This window comes from Aulonocara stuartgranti (genome assembly GCF_965226115.1).
Source record: "Aulonocara stuartgranti genome assembly, chromosome: 3".
Taxonomy (NCBI): Eukaryota; Metazoa; Chordata; class Actinopteri; order Cichliformes; family Cichlidae; genus Aulonocara; species Aulonocara stuartgranti.
The window spans coordinates 65,359,862-65,379,648 of NC_138941.1; the positions used below are offsets into that span (position 1 = coordinate 65,359,862).

The window sequence follows — 19,787 nt, forward strand, 5'->3', positions numbered from 1 at the left end:
ACTGGACGCTCATAAACCTTTAATTGCAGTAGAAAGGACACTTTCAAAAAGTTTGATAATTGTGGGGCCCTGAAAGCCAAAATGCATCCTCCTTGCTTGCTCTCCCTGCAGCTTCTGAAGAAAATCTATTTTGCACCTTTAATGTTGATGCACAGTAGGTAAGACTGGGAATACAAATCAGTCCTGGAGTTTGATTACTGTTACTGAAGCAGTTTTTTTTTTCTAACTGATCAGGTTGGTACAGTTGTTGGGATAATTACCCCGCACTGTAACAATTAAAAGTTACACTTTAGCTATTAGCACTGGCTCATGGTAAAAGGAGGCATTAAACAGGGGCTGCTGCAGTCAGGGCTTCTTAATAGTTGTTGCTGGTTCTACTGTTGACGGTGAGACGCTAACGTGTCGCTTAATTTGGCACATTGTGCTGGATCTATTTCAAGTTTATTTTTCTTTCTAACCCCTTTAGCTCTGCCTCTTCACTTTTGTTTGTCCTTCTTTATGAGCCACTTCCAAACCACTCTAAACTCTAGCGCACACAGGGATATTTGATTGGGCAATCCAGTGTCAGCGATGAAAAAGAACCAATGGGCTGCCGTCAGTAAAAAGGATCAGTCGTTGTCTCCAGGATGTTTAATAGGTTTGGCGTGGCAAGGTTTGGGGCGTTGCATTCAAGTCAAGGACACGGATGCAGATTTCCAGTTAGGATTGAATTATTCTGCTGTGGCATTCACACACAGCAGGTTGACAGTAAAATGATCAAGGGGAACAGATACACGTGTCGGGAGTAGTAGTAGACTAACATTCAGTGCATGCCATTCCACACACCTGTGGTGCGTTCAAGGGCGCGTCAGTTAAAGTAATCAGTTCAATAATGTAGGACATACCAAACTTATACGGAAAACAGACTTGGATGGATGCAACATGCTACAGAGAAATAAACATTTAACCGTCAGTGCTTACACCAGCCCACTGTATGCAAGATTCCCAGCACAGCCCAGAGTGGGTGAATCAGATGTGAATCAACTGACTTTGAATCTGTTTAAAGTACTTGATAATTGCTGTCAGCAGATGGCAGCACTACGGCTGGGTATAGTCACTAATTTCTACACGGTGGGCCATTTATATGGATACACCGTAATAACATGGGAATGGTTGGTGATATTAAAGTCCTGTTTGTGGCTCATTAGTATATGTGAGGGGGCAAACTCCTCAAGATGGGTGGTGACCATGGCGGCCATTTAGAAATCGGCCATCTTGGATACAACTTTTGTTTTTTCAATAGGAAGAGGGCCATGTGACACATCAAACTTATTGGTAATGTCACAAGAAAAACAATGGTGAGCTTGATTTCAACATAACTTTATTCTTTATATCACTCTTTCTTTACATCACTCTTGACATGCTTCATAGCATTCAAGAATGGACTATTCAACATGCACAGCAAACGGAGCATGTTCATTGGTTCATGGACCTCCCTGAACTAATGGCATTTATTGCAATTGTCATCTTGCGGGGGGTTCACAAGGTTCCATCTGTAAATGACTGCTGGTCAGCAAACCTGGGAATCCCACAGATAATTGGAACTATGGCACGAAACCGCTTCCAAGACATCATGCAACACCTACGCTTTGATGACAAGTCCACCCGCAGTGATCGAGCAAAGACTGATAAGTTCGCTGCAATTTCCAGTGTGTGGGGATCATTTGTCACCAACTGCATCACGTGCTACAACCCTGGTCTACATATCACCGTTGATGAACAGCTTTTCCCATCAAAGACTCGGTGCTGTTTCCTGCAGTACATTGCAAGTAAACCGGACAAGTTTGGGATCAAGTTTTGGGTGGCTTGCGACCTAAAATCCAAGTACATTTGCAATGCCTTCCCATATCTTGGCAAGGACCCCAATCGTCCCACTGGGGAGAGACTTTCTGAAAATGTCGTAATGAGGCTGATGGAACCATTCCTAGACAAGGGCAGAAATGTTACCACGGACAATTTCTTCACATCGCTTTCACTTGCGCAAAAACTTCTTGGACGGAAAACCACCATCCTCGGCACAGTCAACAAGATTCGCAGGGAAATTCCCCAATCCACTAGACAGACAGATCGCAATGAATTCACCACTCAGGTATGTTGCAGGTCTTTTGTGGTTTTATGTTTATGTGTTTCATTGTGTGTAAAAGGGCTATGGAAATAACAATTTATCTTATTTCTTAGGTGTTTTCAACCTCTGCTGCCACGCTGACGGCGTATGCGGCCAAACGGAAGAAGACAGTCTATATGGGTGGCTGTAGCTCAGGTTGCAGAGCAGGTCAGCCACTAATCAGAAGGTCGGTGGTTCGATCCCAGGCTGCATCCTGGCTGCATGCCAAATATCCTTGGGCAAGATACTAACCCCGTGTTTGCCTACTGGTGGCGCCTGTGTCCGGCAGCCTCGCCTCTGTCAGTGCGCCCCAGGGCAGCTGTGGCTACAATGTAGCTTGCTATCGCCTGTGTGTGAATGGGTGGATGACTGAATGTAGTGTAAAGCGCTTTGGGGTCCTATGGACTAGAAAAGCTATACAACCGCTATACAAATGCAGGCCATTTACCATTCTTAGCAGCATGCACAGCGTGGTTCAGACTGATAACACTACCAAAAGGAAGCCAAACACTGTCACCCTTTTACAACAAAACAAAGTGTGGCGTGGATGTGATGGACCAGATGGTTCAGGAGTACACTGTCCGCAAAGGAACACGGCGCTGGCCAGTTGCCGTGTTTTATAACATGATTGACATGGCAGCACTGAATGCACATGTGCTGTATCAAGCATGCACCGGGACGAAGGAAAGACGGGTGGACTTCCTGGTGGCGCTTGCAACAGAATTGGCTCGCTCTCATGTAGCTGCGAAGAAGGCAAGAAAAGAACAGTTGCTTCGGACACAACCCTCCACACCGAGCCCTGGAAAAAGAGCAACGTGTCAGGTCAAACACAAATGCAAGAGAAATCAGGTCACTGTGCGATGTGTTCACTGCTACAGATACACATGTGGTAAATGCAGACGACAGATACCGTGGCAGTGCCAGGATTGTGAGTGATTTCTGATAATGTTGTAATATACTCACTCACTTTTTATCATTATTTGTAAATATGTGTACAAATGGTGGGTTTTTTGTACTGTTTTCATCAATAAATGTCAGCAACAAAGGACATACACCCATGTGTGTTGATTTCTCCCTAAGATGGCAAACTGAAACACTCCACTCCCCCACCCCCTCAATCACTCACCCCCACTCCCCTCCCCTCCCTCCAGAATTCCTACGTAACAGCCTAATCTACATATGAATGACTAGCCAATTTAGCTTCCACTTCCATCATTTGACTGCTCTCCGGCTTTTAAAGGTAGAAACGGTAGAAGCCTGGGACTCCTAGTGTTGTCTGTGTTTTGGAGTGTTACACCCCGGCCTAGGCAACCGGAGTGCAACACGAAAAAAAGTAAAAATAAAGAAAAAAAAAAAAAACACACAAAAAACCCCCACTAAAGCTCACCACCAAAATCCCAAAACGAAAGTATCGACAAATCTATTTAAAGCTATTTACAACAAACTATTTATTTACAACAAAACACCAAACTATTTACAACACGGGGGAGATCGCGACCATGACACACTGAAACACAGGGTTTAAATACATAGAGGGAGCAATCAGGAAAATGGACAACAGGAGGGAAACACAGCTGGGGCAAATTAGAACTGACGAGACAGGGAAACGTAAACTGAAAACACTAAGATAACACAGACTTTCAAAGTAAACAGGAAACACATAACAGTCACGCCAAAAACAACACACTGACAACACCGAAACGTAACAGTTCCCCCCACCCAAAAATCAAACATTTAACACCAAGTGAAAAGTTTGATCCAGACAGACGAAGCCGATGAAGGCTGGAGCGGTCCCACTGACCCTCCAGCAGACGACGAAGGCTGGAGCAGTCCCACGGACCCTCCAGCGAAGGCAGATGAAGGCTGGAGCGGTCCCACGGACCCTCCAGCGACGACAAAGGCTGGGGCGGTCCCACGGACCCTCCCCTCAGCGAAGGCAGACGAAGCTGATGAAGGCTGGAGCGGTCCCACTGACCCTCCAGCAGACGACGGAGGCTGGAGCGGTCCCACGGACCCTCCAGCGAAGGCGGATGAAGGCTGGAGCGGTCCCTCGGACCCTCCAGCGGAGACGGACGGCTGAAGCGAAGGCAGACGAAGCTGATGACGGCTGGAGCGGCCCCACCGACCCTCCAGCAGACGACGAAGGATGGAGCGGTCCCACGGACCATCTAGCGAAGGCGGATGAAGGCTGGAGTGGTCCCTCGGACCCTTCAGCGAAGGCGAATGAAGGCTGGAGCGGTCCCACGGACCCTCCAGCAGACGACAAAGGCTGGGGCGGTCCCCGGACCCCCCAGCGAAGGCAATCCCGGACGAGGCCCCATATGTTACACCCCGGCCTAGGCAACCGGAGTGCAACACGAAAAAAAGTAAAAATAAAGAAAAAAAAAAACACACAAAAAACCCCACTAAAGCTCACCACCAAAATCCCAAAACGAAAGTATCGACAAATCTATTTAAAGCTATTTACAACAAACTATTTATTTACAACAAAACACCAAACTATTTACAACACGGGGGAGATCGCGACCATGACACACTGAAACACAGGGTTTAAAAACAACACCCTGACAACACTGAAACGTAACAGGAGTTTTGTCTTTCGGGTGAACCAGTTTGTGTTTGACACCAGTTTTGTTTGATTCCATTAATGTGGGGGGCTGGTTGACCTCTGATGACCTCTAGAAATTTTCTTGAATATCTTTAAAATGACAGGAGCACAAATGAAAATTTTTGCAGCACAAAAGTAGCACAAACATCTGATACCACTTTTGTTGGATTTGAAGAAGGTGGGGGGGCCAACTTCACTCATATCTCTCATTTTCATTTCTTCAGAACAGAAACTAAATGCCTCTCACTTTCAATGTCAGATAAATAATTTATGTCACTGAATAAATATAAAATAGAAATATATAAATTCTCCAGAGGTATTAGTGTTTTACACACACACACATGCATATACATATACTTTTGTCCAGTGTTGGGGAGTAATGGAATACATGTACCGCCGTTACGTATTTAAAATACAAAGTATGAGTAACTGTATTCCGTTACAGTTACCGTTTAAAAAGGTGGTATTCAGAATACAGTTACTTTGTTGAAATAAATGGATTACACTGCGGTACTTTCCTGTTTCATTTTGTCGCGGGTCAGGACTGTTTGGGTTTTGTTTGACAGCTACGTTCTGTTGTTCCAGGCGGCAGCGTTATGGTTGCCATGGTTACAGGGCGACGCTCTCTCTCTCTCTGCGACTGTGTGTTTCCTGGGTGAGAGAGCACCTTTTCGTTGTTGTTGTGCTAAGCTAACAGGCAGACTGCTACAAGCATAGCTCTAAAGAATGTAGCATCATGGGCAGTGTAGTCCGTGTTACAGGGAGAATGGACTGCCATACACGTTATGGGTCTGTGAGCGCGAGGAGGGAGAAAAAGGGGAGTGGAAAGGTACGAGTTGTCGTCGAGGAAAAACGGGAGCTGGAAGCATGTAACTATAATAATAACCACTGCAGCCAAGAAGAGTGCCTGACGAGCCCAGTTGTAAGTAAGCTATTAAGACTCGACTGTACACCGTGTTCGTGTTTTCCTCCGAAAACAATAAGTTCTGTTGGAGCAGCCTTTCTTTTTTTTTTTTTTTATATTCTTTATTTCTACAATATTACCTCATAAAGATGATTACAGGCATTAATTAACACAGTTTACAAGAGAAAAACGAAACAAAACGAGAAGAAAGACAGATAGAAAGAAAGAGAAAGAAAAAAAAAAAGGAAAAAAAATTATATATATATAAAATAAAAGGAGAAAGCTCTGTCGGGAGTAAACAATTAACTAAATTGGTGGTTTCAAGCTTTAAAGAGAAAATTCGGTTTATAGGTATTAACGTATTGGACCCACTTATCCCAGCACAGATGGAACCAGGCCATCCTGTCATTAACATGAGCTGTTACTTCCTCCATCCTATATATCTCAAACGTAATTTCCCACCATAATGACAAAGTCGGTATGTCTTGCGAGGACCATTTCTTTGTTATACATTTCTTACTTGCAACCAATAAAGCTCTTAACAGACATATGTCATTTTTGGACCAGTTCTGCGGTATACAGCCAAAAAAAATTGTCTTCATATCCTGAGGGAATGTACAGTTAAAAATGCCTTGTAATATACCATGAATGTCTTTCCAGTAAGTCCGTAGCACAGGACAGTCCCACATAATATGGGTGTGATGGGCTCCTTGGTATCCACAGTTTCGCCAGCACACGGGAGGATTCCCATCATAGTGAGCCTTTTGACATGGAGTGATAAAGAACCTTATCAGAGTTTTCCATCCGAACTCCCTCCAGCTTTTGGAGGAAGTACTCCTCCGTTGCCATTCCCACATCTGAGTCCATTCTTCCCTAGAAATACACATCCCTCCCTCCTTTTCCCATAACATCTTCACATAATCAGTTGAGTGTGGAAGCTTATTCATAAAAAAATTGTACCAAAAAAAAAATGAGTCTTGTGTCAACATCCCCACTGTACGCCTGTCTAAATAAAGTTACCAATTCCACGTTAGTATTTGACATCTGACCGATTGTTGTCTTTATATAGTGTCTTATTTGCAAGTATCGAAAAAAATCCTGTTTTTCTAGATTGTGTCTCTGTTTCAGCGTGTCAAAACTAATAAGGTTCCCATCCTTTATCAAACTATCATATGTAGATAACCCTTTAGCAGGCCAGCTTTTAAAACGTGAGTCCAATTTATTCGGGGCAAAGTCAGAATCATATGCATACCATTTGAATAAAGCCAAATCCTGTTCAAGTTTGAATTCTTTCACGACTTTTCTCCATATATTAAGTGTGCACGACACCCAGGGGTTATGAATCTTGTCAATATATTTTCGAATATTCGAGTCCATCAGGACAGCTTGTATTGGGGAGGAAAACATATTCTCCTCTATAGTCTTCCAGTGTGCTTGGTAGCTTGTATCACACCAATTAACCACCGTTTTCAACTGAGCAGCCCGATAATAATTTTTTAGTGATGGCAACCCCCATCCTCCCACCTTCTTATGTAATTGTAAAGTTTTAAAACAAACCCTCGGCCGCTTCCCCCCCCATATAAACCGCGATATTATTTTATCCCATTCATTGAAACGACTTGGATCAATGGATATTGGTAGTGTTTGGAATAAATATAATATTCTTGGCAAGATGTTCATTTTAATAGATTCAACTCGTGAGTGTAAAGAAAGAAAGGGGATCATGTTCCATCGCCTAATATCACCCACTATTCTCCTTTGTAGAGAACCAAAATTCTCCTCAGATAGTTTAGTTAAATCCTTGGGAATAACAACTCCTAGATATTTCAATGATTGTGCTTGCCAATTCATTGGATATTGAACAACCATGTGAGCTGGGGGGTTGTAGTTATAGCTGAGAATTTGAGTTTTAGACATATTAATTTTATATCCAGAGAGTTTCCCAAATTTTTGACACAGATTCATCAGCGAAGGCAAGGAGTTAGTGGGCTGATCTAAATAGATCAATATGTCATCCGCATAACAAGCGAGCTTGTGTTCCTGTCCTGCAATAGTGATCCCCTTAATGTCTTTATTTTGTCTAATTGATTGTGCCAAGGGTTCTAAGTACAATGCAAACAGGAGCGGGGACCAAGCACAGCCTTGTTTATTTCCTCTCTGCAGAACGAAGCTATTTGAGAGAGAACCATTAACTTTAATTCTTGCGGTGGGGTTAGTGTATAGTGCCCTCACCGTATCAACAATTCCCTTATGTAAGCCGAATTTATCCAGGACTTTATATAGAAAGTCCCAATTTACAGAATCAAAGGCTTTTTCTGCATCAATACTCATAAGCATGGCTGTACTCTTAGATGTCTGTATCTGATGTATTACATGAAGAGTTCTACGTATATTATCCTGGGTCTGTCGTCGTCTTATAAACCCCGTTTGATCATTGCTAATTAAGTCAGGTAAAAATTCTTCCATTCTCCTGGCCATTATCGAAGTAAACAATCTATAATCTATGTTAAGGACAGAAATAGGTCTATATGAGCCACACTCCATTTTGTCTTTCCCTTCTTTCGGAATAGCCGAAATAATTGCCTCCTTCCAACTCGGTGGAATTTGCGCTGTTTTTAACACACAGTTAAAAGTAGTAAGTAGTGTAGGGATCAAGTCCTGTTTGAATTCCCGATACCACTCCGCGGTGTAACCATCGGAGCCTGGTGACTTATTTGATTTCAGCCTATTGATGGCATTCATAAGTTCAGCTTCCGTCACCTCCGCTATCATCGTTTTATTTTGTTCCTCGTTAAAGCTTGGTAGGCATAAAGAGTTCAGGAAGTTGTCCATTTCCTGTTCAGCCCCCCCTGGGACTCCCGCATATAATGTTTTATAAAATGACTCAAAGGCGTTTTGTATCTTGCAAGGATGAGTCATTATATTCCCCGTCTCTGGGTGTTTGATTTTAGTTACAGTATTCTCCGCTATCTTCTTCTTAAGTTTCCATGCTAAAATTTTCATTGATTGCGATCCTCCATCATAATGTTTCTGTTTCAAATATAACAATTTTCTCTTTATCGTCTGTATACTCTGCGTATTTATTTCATTTCTAATCATTGTTAGTTTCTGCAAGGTGCCCGCTAAAGGCTTATGTTTGTGCTCACTTTCTAATTGTTTTTGAATCGCTTGTAAATCTTCCATTTTTTTCTCTCTTGCTTTTTTTTGGAAGGAGGCAAATGCTATAATCTTCCCCCTCATAACAGCTTTTAATGCGTCCCATAGTATCGGGGGTAAAACCTCCCCATTATCATTAATTTCAAGGTAATCTTTGAGCTCTGCCTTTATTACTTTCCTAAATTCTACATCTTTAAGCAGGGATGAATTCAATCTCCAAATTGAAACTTTTGGGTGTACATTCATATCAATCGTTAGGTACAGCGGTGCGTGATCACTTATATCTATCAAGCCCATCTCGCATGTTAAGATTTTATCCCTATCTCTTCCAAACATTAAAAAATAATCTATCCTCGTGTAAAGTGAGTGTGGGGCTGAAAAATGAGAGTAATCCCTCCTTGTAGGAAAGCGATTTCTCCATACATCAATTAAACCCACCTCATCGAACAGTGCTGAGATTCTTTTATATAATGTACTCGATCCCGGCTTCTTTCTTTTAGAGCTATCTAGGTCCGGTTGTAGGCGTATATTCAGATCACCGCCGCAAATTAAAGGGCCTTGAGTTTCTGTCACCATTATGTTAACAATGTACTTAAAAAAACTTAGGTCACTTCCTGGTGGGGCGTACACATTCATTAGAGTAACCTGATTACCATCAACTGTTCCCCGTACCAGTATAAATCTCCCATCCTTATCTTTAAGTTCAAATGACTTTTCAAAGTTCAGTGCCCTGGAAATCAAGATTACCACGCCCCGTCTGCGGCCTGATTCATACGCTGAGGAGAACATATTTGTAAAACCCATCCTCCTGAGTTTTTCATGTTCATTATTATTCAAGTGTGTCTCTTGTAAATATACTATCTGCGCTCGATCTTTCTTCATTTTATTCAAGATTCGACTTCGTTTAATGGGATTCGTGAGCCCATTCACATTAAAAGATATAACCTTAATTCCTCTAGTAGTCATTTATCCGAAATAAAATATCCAGACTTAATTAATTTATCAACTGGTAAACTCCCTTTAACAACCCAAATAATAAACAACCACAATCGTCCAGAATCGGACAAAGAAAAAACAAAACAAGACAAAAAAACAAAAATAATATGTGATTCCAAGGTTGGGGTCAGTCCTAACAGACCCTGGCACGTATATCCCATAGACAGGGGGAAACCTCCCCTGACTGGAGGGCAAGGGCCCCTGCTAGCTCCTTTAAGGTGCATTTCTCCACAGTCTCTCTGCAATCTTAATCATCTAATAAGGGAAAAGTATTTGTTATCTCACCCATTGCGGCCGCACAGTATATCTCCATTAGTCTCCTGTCGTAGAGGGAGAGCACCTTCTAGATAGCTGAAGCTGCTCACTATTGGGACTTTCTCTATGTCCCTCCGAGTCACACCGCTGCGACTTTCCAATCTTCGCCCACGTCAAATTTGACAGCTGTTCCGTTAAGGTCTGCTTCTGGGCAACTTTATCAATCTGAAATCCCCTTGTCCGCATGTCCGCGGTTGCTTCCTCCGCCGTCGCATAGAGCATGGTTCCCTCTTGATAGAAGACCCTTAATTTAGCAGGATAAGGAGTCTGGAACCTTATGTTCTGTTGTTTCAGAGCTCTTTTAGCTTCAGCGTAGCCTTTACGTTTTCGCAGAATAGCTGGTGCATAATCCTGATCAAAATATATTTTCTGACCGTTCAACAGAACAGTCCTCTTGGCCCACGCTTTACGCAAAACTTCTTCCTTGGTGTTGTAACGTGCAAAACAAATCAATATCGAACGTGGGGTTCCCTCTCGGTTCCTCACTGCTCCCGGGGCCCGGTGTGATCTCTCAATACCAAGCTCTGTGCCCTGGGGGAGGTCGAGGCATTCCGTCAATACTTTTTCCACAAAAACTGTCATCGAAGACCCCTCCACTCCTTCAGGGACATTATACAGCCTCAGATTCTTTCGCCGGGCCCGGCTTTCCTGATCCACAATTTTGTTTTCTTGCTCGTTGATAATTTTTAACATCTTTAGCATCACCTGTTCCGCGTTTTGGACCCGGTCTTCCAGCTTTGCAATGCGGGTTTCTGCTTCGGAGCAGCCTTTCAACGCCTCTCTCTGGCTCTCGCAAGAAAAGTTGACCCACACAACAAAGTAAAGCTAGTTTTCGGCTACGAGCCGACAGGGACCCCGCCGTATTAGTCAGAGGTCCCTTTACTACAGTTCGGAGTCGCGTACCTTCAGTAATGGCAATAAATCACACAGCAATAGTACATTCACGTTGTTGTAAAAAGCATGATAATATATTAAGTAATCCAAAGTATTCAGAATACGTTACTGTCATTGAGTAACGTAACGGAATACGTTACAGAATACATTTTGGGGCATGTATTTTGCATTTTGCATTTTGCATGATTTTAAAAAGTTTAAATTTGTTCAGAAGCCTATTTAACGGCAGAAATTAGGTTTTCTTTTCGGAAGTAACTAAAAGGAAGAAAACAGTGGCAGACTTGTACTTAGCAGTACTTACCACGATAAAATCACACTTCATGCACACTTCTCATTCTCTCTCTCTCTCTCTTTCTCTCTCTCTCTCTCTCCCTCTCACACACACACACACACACACACACACACACACACACACACACACACACACACACACAGTATACTTCAAGAACAGTTTCGGGTGAGTTCATTGTGAAACCTGGCCCCATCTTATCATGCGAATTCCTGAGATCAGATGGCCCAGGATGTGAGTGGGCATTAAGGCGTCTGGGAAGGGATCTCAAAACTGGATTATAGATGGCAGAGAGTTGGTGTCTCACACACACACACACACACACACACACACACACACACACACACACACACACACACACACACACACACACACACACACACAGTATACTTCAAGAACAGTTTCCCATCTAAAAATTTATGTTTTTCCTGTGTTCTATTCTTAGTTACTTTGACACAAAGGCATCTGCTGTGATTCTTACACCTTTGATAAAGTCTCGCAAGTGTCAGCTGAACAAGAAGTTGTTTGGACATGAAGAGAATATTGCGAAAGGCCCACTCAAAGCCAAGTGCATAGCAACCATAACAATGCATGTATTTGTATCTAAAAAATCACAAAGATGAAACTGAAAACTTAAAGAGGGATAGGATGAAAATGGTAACAGATATGAAAAATCTGAATTGTACATGAATAACCCAATACTTTAAGAACATTTTAAAGTTTGAATGGTTGTTCTGTTTATGTCTGCATTTAAATCCTAACCCTGAATAAGCCTAGTCGCCCATGACAAGCTCAACTATTAGCAAAGTAATTATGATTTGTTATCCTTGTGAGAAGCATTTTGTGATCTTTTATTTAGAAAGTACTGTATAAAAAATGTTACTTATAAGATAAAAAAACTAACAATTTGCAGAACCCCTTGTGGGTATACATGACTTTATATAATGGAAGTATATCAAACTCAACCAAATGAAATGTGAGATTAAATATTCTCAGTGAACGTGAGAGTGGAAACATCAACATGTTGCTGTTTTGATGTTATCTATAAACAGGATGAAAATTAAAGTAAACTGTGATCAAGGGGAATTCCCAGAAGTCAAATTGAAAGTAAAAACGGATTTGGAAGACTTTAAAACTGTAGATAGGTTCACATTCTGGCATTGGGTGGCAGGCTTTCTCCAGCAAAGGTAGGTTCATTTTAATCCAAAGCAAAAATGAAATTGTTTCTGTAAACTTTGAATTAAATAGAATAAATACTTCATGTTTCAGTTATGGGTTCTTCGTCTTCAACAACAGCTGCTCCATCTCTACGTAAGTTTATTCAAAAGCTATACGAGTTGTCATCCAATAAAAAAATGCACTATACATTGATGTTATTTTCTCATTAAATTGTTTCTTGTCAGTTCTTGAAAAACCATGGAGGAAAATTAACAATGGGTGAGTGAAGCTCACAGAAAAAAAATACATTTGAATTATTTCCTCTGTTTAGTCAGTAAACTACCCAGATTTTCCATGTCTATTCATTTTTTCCATGTAAGGTGTGAGATAATGTAATATTTCCTTTCCTGAGCAGAGAGAACCCAACTGATCAGCATGTTGTGGAGAACTACAAACCTGAGGTTGAAGAACAAAATCTTAGGATCCTTCTTCATGGTCCAGTTGGAGCTGGAAAATCTAGTTTCATCAATTCTGTAAACAGCGTCTTACAAAAGAGAGTATGTTGCGAGGCTTTGGTGGCTAACTCTTGTGACTGTTTCACCAAAAAGGTATGGACAGAGTACAACTATGCCAGTAACAGTTAATATGTGACTCACTAAATAACTTGTAGGCAGATCAGTGATCTGGCTTTATCCATGAATGTGCAAGTTGGTGAAGGCTATTATCTATCTTTTACTGTCATGTATGTGAAGTTAACTTGTGGTGGAGAACTAGAATTGGATAAATGAATGCACCCTGTTCCTATCCTATCAGTAGCGTCAATGAGCTAACCTGGAAATAGTTAGTGCTAATTAGCTAGCTATTACTATATACAATAGCTATTGTTGTCTAATTTTGTTAGCCCCTCCTGCCTCACCAGCTCATGGTACCAATGCCGCTTTCTAGTAGTAGTGGCACTTTAGTTTCTCTATCTGATTCGCCCCTTGCTCACCACTTCTGGTTTCAAAAGGCCAAAATAATAACTTAAGTCTTCACATTGAAGTTTTGGTATGAAATTCCACTAACCCAGTGGTGATGCTGTGGTGGCAACAAGTTATAAAAATAACAAGAGCTCAATAGACTGTAAATTGCTTCTGAATTTATAATCATTATGGGACCTGTTTCTGAGAGTGTTTGAATGTTAAAATAAATAAATGTATTCTCCATATGTGATCCACAGTATACAACCTACAAGATCAAAAAGGGAAATGCCTTTTACCCTTTTTTCCTAAATGACATGGTAGGGTTGAAATTCACAACCAGCAGAAGAAACAGAAGGATTCATGTGAAACATGTCAAACAGGCGCTGAAGGGCCACATAAAGGATGGTTACGTGGTAGAGTTACTGCATTTTTAAAATTCTGATGTTCAGTTAAAAGAAAAGATTTTCATATTATTTTTGGTAATTTTTAGGTAATTCATCATTTTACATTATTTGTTTTATGTTTACGCTTTATCTTTTAGTTCAACCCTGAAAATAAACTGTCAAAAGGCGATAGATACTACAACAGAACTCCAACTGAGAACGACAAAGTGCACGTTTTGGTTTGTGTTGTTGATGCCAACACTGCATCTCTGATGAATGATGCCACTGTGGAAGCAATACAGGACGTCAGAGATGAAGCCACTGAGCTGGGTGAGCAAAAATCACTCCTTCTTTTTACAATGGGACCAATTGCCTTAAAAAATCTAATGTAAGCCATCAGTTGTTATTGTTTGTTGCCATTTCAGTGTAAACACCCATCAATAAAGAATAACACTTATTCACATTGTGAATAATATATACTATTAATCACAGTTTTGCTAAATAAAAGGATCTGGCTTGCATCAGTCACATGATCACATTTAACCAACGATCGCCCTTGACGGCAGAACGCGCTGGTTACGAGCCAGGAACGAGCTCACAAAGAGCACGCGCATTTTTAGCGGTCCGGAGCTGTAGGAGAAACACAAGTTAACTCAGAGACACAGACGACAAAACCAGTAAGTAGGTGTACAGCGTACACTGTAGTGTGTGGCAAACAGGAGTATTAGATCCTCCTTATTGGCACCAAATCCAAACCTTTTGAAGGCAAACCATTTCTCACTCACCATCGATAACTCCACAGTTCTCCCTTCTCCTCAGGTTAAGAGCCTTGGTGTCATCCTAGACAGTACACTTTCTTATAAATCTCACATCAATAATCTCACCCGTTCTGCCTACTTCCATCTACGTAACATTAACAGATTGCTTCCTTCTCTTTCCACCCAGTCTACGTCCATTCTTGTACATAGTCTTGTTACCTCCCGTATTGACTACTGCAATTCTCTTCTGCATGGTCTCCCCCAAAAATCCCTCCATAAGCTTCAACTGGTTCAGAACTCTGCTGCTCGCATTATCACCAGAACCCCCTCCTACCAGCACATCACCCCTGTTCTTCAGGAACTTCACTGGCTCCCTGTGAAATTCCGGATAATTTTCAAACTTCTTCTGCTCACCTTCAAGGCCCTTCATAACCTCGCTCCTTCTTACCTTTCTGACCTGTTAACCACCACTTGTTCTGCCCGTTCACTTCGTTCTTCTTCTTCTATCCAGCTTACTGTACCTTCCTTCCGCCTCACCACCATGGGAAGCAGAGCTTTCAGCGGCTCTGCTCCCAGGCTGTGGAACTCTCTGCCCCCTGAAATAAGAAATATTGGTTCTCTCCCCCAGTTTAAATCCCAACTCAAAATTCATCTGTTCAAATCTGCATATTCACTGTGAATCCACTGTTTGTTCATTTTATCTTGTGCTTGTATTTTATTGTTCTTATTCTCCCATTGTTTTACTAAGTGTTTTATTCTATTGTAAAGTGTCCTTGGGTGACTTGAAAGGCGCTCATAAATAAAATTTATTATTATTATTATTATTATTATTATTATTAGCTTATTACGTACACGTTGGTAAGCTGTCTTGTGGCAACTGACGAACTGAAACAAACGAGCGTGCTGTGTGTGCAACAGCGCGACAAACATTACCTGTCCTTTTATTAACTGCACAAGTAGTGCTGGTCATAGCTGCTGGCTACCTGTGTAAGGCTGTCATGGGTCTGTAGCTCTGTCACCGTTTTAGGGAAAATATTTAGTTTTAAGGTATTAAGAAACATATTTAGTTTTAAAGTAAGTTACAGGGCTTTTCCTGCCTTTCTGGAGGGATTATATTTCACTAAAAAACGATCTAATATGCATGTCCACATAATTATGCATTATTATAATTATAATATATTAAAAAACACACACTGTATTTTAAAGAACATACATTAAGACGCAGATTATATTAGATTTATATTTTAAATAAGACAAAATTTGGATTTTACAGCAGTAAAATTATTGTATCTCTACAGTTTAAAAATGTAATAAGCTTTGCCCTGCACAGAGTGGATAGTGAAACAAATGGAATCATCATAAATACATTATTTCATATTTATTACTTCCCCCTCCTCATTGCTTTATTATTGTAGCTCTAGTAATAAATAATAATGTAAGGATTCTGGATCAGCACCGTGATGCCCATAGTATATACAGTATTCTGAAGAAGGTCTAAAATGTCCCTGTGTGTGCATGTGTGTGTTTTATTTAGATGGATTAAAAAAAAATTATTACTCATGATATAACATTGTCCAGACATGCCTGGTAAGGACATGAGGAGGAAACAGCAGGAGCTGTGTGAGGCTACTAAAGGCAGTGCTATAACATTTTTCTGTCATCATTTAGATTAAGTGCTGGAGTTGTTAGGTGTGGATAATTAAATTATAGTTTATTGCAATAGCAAGTTGTGCCTTGTTCTCAGATAGACAGCAAGTGGAGAGTGATATATGAAAAGATGGGATGGAAGGAAGAAGAGAAGCAAAGAGTGATTCACAGGCAGAGCCGAGTTTATTTCTCACAGTTTTTTGTTGCCTTATGGTTCCAAGCGCTGTCACCAATCTTTGCATTTAGTTATTATCTCATGACACTTGTTTAATCAGCTACCATCTCTCTTATGGACGTTTTAATGTCTACAGTCTCAGATCAACACAGCCCTGCCCTTCCCGTATTAGATTCTTGATGAATGTGTGTTGTTGTTATTCAGCCTGGTTCAATGTGCCCCTTTTTAACTTTGAGCACCCACCCCTTTAAACCTCTCTGCACGGCCCTGCCGGGTAGTACGTCACGAGCTCCCTCGGTGGAGTGAAACTCTGCCGTCTGCTCCTTGCTATCTAAAATATAACCGGGCGCTGACGTAAATTCTCGACCGCCTCACTCTTCTGTTTAATCAGTTTCTGTTTGACGTTTATTCAGCTGTGTGAAAACCCCGGAGGAACCCACCCGAAGGATTAATAAAGTTAAATTTAATGTCATCTAATCTAACTTTAATATCAGCCAAACCGATTTACTCACGAACAAATAAAACACTGAAAAAGCCAAACAATAACATTTTTAAATTATCAAAGTGACTTATATATCATGTTTAACCCGAGTAGCGAAAGACCGCGGGGTTTGAAGACGATGTGTCGATCGGCTCAGATATTTGAAGTTTACACAGCTACATTCTCACCTGAAAATATGTTTAAAAAAATTGCAACCCAGAAAGAGAAATAAGAGTAATATTAAAACTAAGTAGCTGCCGTCATTGTTGGAAACTGGAATTGGCCGGGCCGCGCTTTGAATTCTGCGATATGGTTTTTCAATTTTGTTGAAAATCGGGAGAAATGAAATTTGGGAGAATGGTGGCTCCGGGAGATGTTTGGGAGGGGCACTGAAATTCGGGATTGTCGGAAAAATCGAGAGGGTCGGCATGTATGGTTGCAGCAACATCACTAACCTTGTCAAACACCTCAGAGTAAATCATATCATAGAATATGACGAGCTATGTTGAGGCGAACTGAAGAGAGGGACAGGTGCTGCTAGGGCGAGACAGACGTCTCTCATGGAGTCCTTTAGTGATGTAGGCTGGCAAGGTGTTCAAAGCAACTTCATGTTTTTTTATTTCTATATGATGAACTCTGCATTATTAAGTGATAAAAACAAGTAATCTGATATCCTGTAATCATTATGATGCTATCATTTGAGATACAATAAATAAAATAAGTTTTTGTACAAAGTATCGGTATCAAATCAGTATCGTCGATACCACCCTGAATGTTACTTGGTATCGGATTGGAAAGGAAATCAGTGGTATCGCACATCACTACAGATAGAAATTGGACCACCGTCTTTTATGTACAACTAGAAGTGTTAGGAAAAACTTATCTCACATCACAATCCATTTACTCAATATTTGTATTTTATTTTGTCAGAGATTCCACAAGTGGCAATTTTCACCAAAATTGACGAGGCTTTTCCTGAGATAAAACATGATGTGACAAATGTCTACAGAAGCGAATGTCTGCAGCAAAGGGTACATTATTTTAATAGAACTGTATACAGGAATGCATTATAATTAAACTGTCAAAATAATTCTCATATTTTTTATATTTCTTGTTTGTTTTTTAATTTAGATTGAGCAGTTCAGCAAACGTGTGGGCATCCCTATTAACTTTATTTTTCCAGTGAAGAACTACCACTCAGAAAGAGAACTGAATCCTGACATTGATGCTATAATAATGAACGCCATGAGAAACATCATTGACATTGGAAATGACTCCCTCAACAGAACGTTAAGACCCCAGACCTAGACATCCACTGTACTGAAAGTGTGGTTTTGGTTCAAGTGTTAAAACCATCGCAATCATTGTATGTGTTACATTGTGTGTGAGTGAAAAGCATGGTTCCATCAAAAGTCTGAAATCAAGAAATTTAATTTCTATATTTCCCTGAAAATTTCCAAGATGTGTTTTAAGACTAGTGGAAAAATATGAATCCTCTAAATTTGTTTTGTAAATGTTTATTATTAAAGTTGTTTTAGTTTCCTGTATTACCAGATGCTCTGTCAAAGGCCAAAGGGAGACTGAGCCCATAAATACATGCATGAGGCAATTAGGGAGACATGGAAGCCCTGGGTGAACAAAAATTATTCTGACTATAATCAAGGAAACAAAACAGAAGGAACAAAAGAAAAAAAATGGTAACAAAAACACCCCATAATTGTAATACACTACATAAAAATGAGAAATTTATAAAGTAAATAACTGAGATCTCCATAACTCCATACAATATGGGTGTTTGAGGTAAGTCTGGAAAACACACAAAGCTTCCAAAAAGCTTGAGCTTGTCAAAAGTGGCCTAGAGGCCACTTAAATAAAGAGAGATCATTACAAAGAATGAACATGATTTGTTGATGTACACAATTTTTATAGAGATATTTGGCAGACTCCGATGGCCCATCTCGGCAGTGATAGGTATTAGAGCCAGACCCGTAAAGAAAAGGAGAATGTTGCAAGGAACATGAAAGAGAAGACCCTGACTTGAAGCTCTAGCTGTTGTAGGCTAGGAGGAAGCGCAGAGACAGAATGAGGCTGAGAGTTGGAAGAGCGGGAATAAGAAGGAAGACTTTTAAACCACCACCAAATATAATTAAAACTATTCTGTTTCAGTTCATGTCAAATGACTGTCAGGTTTATATTGCTGGATTGTCATTTATGCTTAGAAATATTTACCCATATATGCATAGAGTTTGATTGCATAATGATAGAGGTTTGATCCTTAGCAGTCTGTAAAGACTCTGTGTGCCTTCCAGAGTGTACTGGCATGCACACACAGATCCTAAGGTCGTACCTTATTTTATTGTTTTATGGTAGGATAAACACATCTATGTCTGTTTTAGTATAAGTTCCTTTTTTTTAAATGAACTGCTGGATTAACCCCCCCCCCACACACACACACACACCTACATGACACACAGACAAGGTACCCTTTGTTTACGTGTACGCCAATGTAAAATGTCATATTTTACAAAACTTATGTACATAACTTATGCATATTCATGTAACCTCAATAAAAGAGCAGTGTTACGAGGGAGCAGACAAGAGCAACTGGGGTCAACCGAAGGAACGGCACTGTCGCGGTTCTCTCCCTGGTGCACGAGTAACACAAAGAACTCTGGTGACTTGCGTCTTGCTTTTTGCTGTTGTAGTTGAATTATTAATACATTTTATTTGAAAGCGCCTTTCAAAATACTCAAGGTCACTGTACACAGAATAAAAAGCAACATAAAAGCAAGCAGTTTACACAATCATAAAAGCACAAGACGTAAACAAATTTAAAATAGCAGAATGAAGAGGTTATGTGGGATAAGCTATTTTGAACAAGTGAGTTTTGAGTTGGGACTTAAAGAGAGAGGAGGTAG

The 19,787-nt window shown here is 40.7% G+C and overlaps 2 protein-coding genes across 2 annotated transcripts in view; one reads left to right on the plus strand and one right to left on the minus strand.

Moving 5' to 3' along the window:
- The window catches only part of LOC309694439 (matrix remodeling-associated protein 8-like), a 209,255-nt gene that overhangs the window by 27,833 nt on the left and 161,635 nt on the right, over nt 1-19,787 (minus strand). The window lies entirely within an intron of this gene.
- On the plus strand, nt 12,422-18,487 carry LOC309694874 (interferon-induced protein 44-like). The gene is made up of 8 exons (XM_082515109.1): nt 12,422-12,492; nt 12,575-12,616; nt 12,709-12,742; nt 12,879-13,071; nt 13,683-13,838; nt 13,967-14,138; nt 17,800-17,900; nt 18,001-18,487. The coding sequence occupies exons 2-8, from the start codon at nt 12,577-12,579 to the stop codon at nt 18,175-18,177; spliced, it is 873 nt and encodes a 290-aa protein (XP_082371235.1). The 5' UTR covers nt 12,422-12,492; nt 12,575-12,576; the 3' UTR covers nt 18,178-18,487.

Bases quoted from the DNA above. Each gene is read 5' to 3' on its own strand.
- LOC309694874 (XM_082515109.1), top strand. From the start codon at position 12,577: ATGGGTTCTTCGTCTTCAACAACAGCTGCTCCATCTCTAC. The intron at 12,617-12,708 runs GTAAGTTTATTC...GTTTCTTGTCAG, and splicing joins AACAGCTGCTCCATCTCTAC to TTCTTGAAAAACCATGGAGG. The intron at 12,743-12,878 runs GTGAGTGAAGCT...TTTCCTGAGCAG, and splicing joins TGGAGGAAAATTAACAATGG to AGAGAACCCAACTGATCAGC.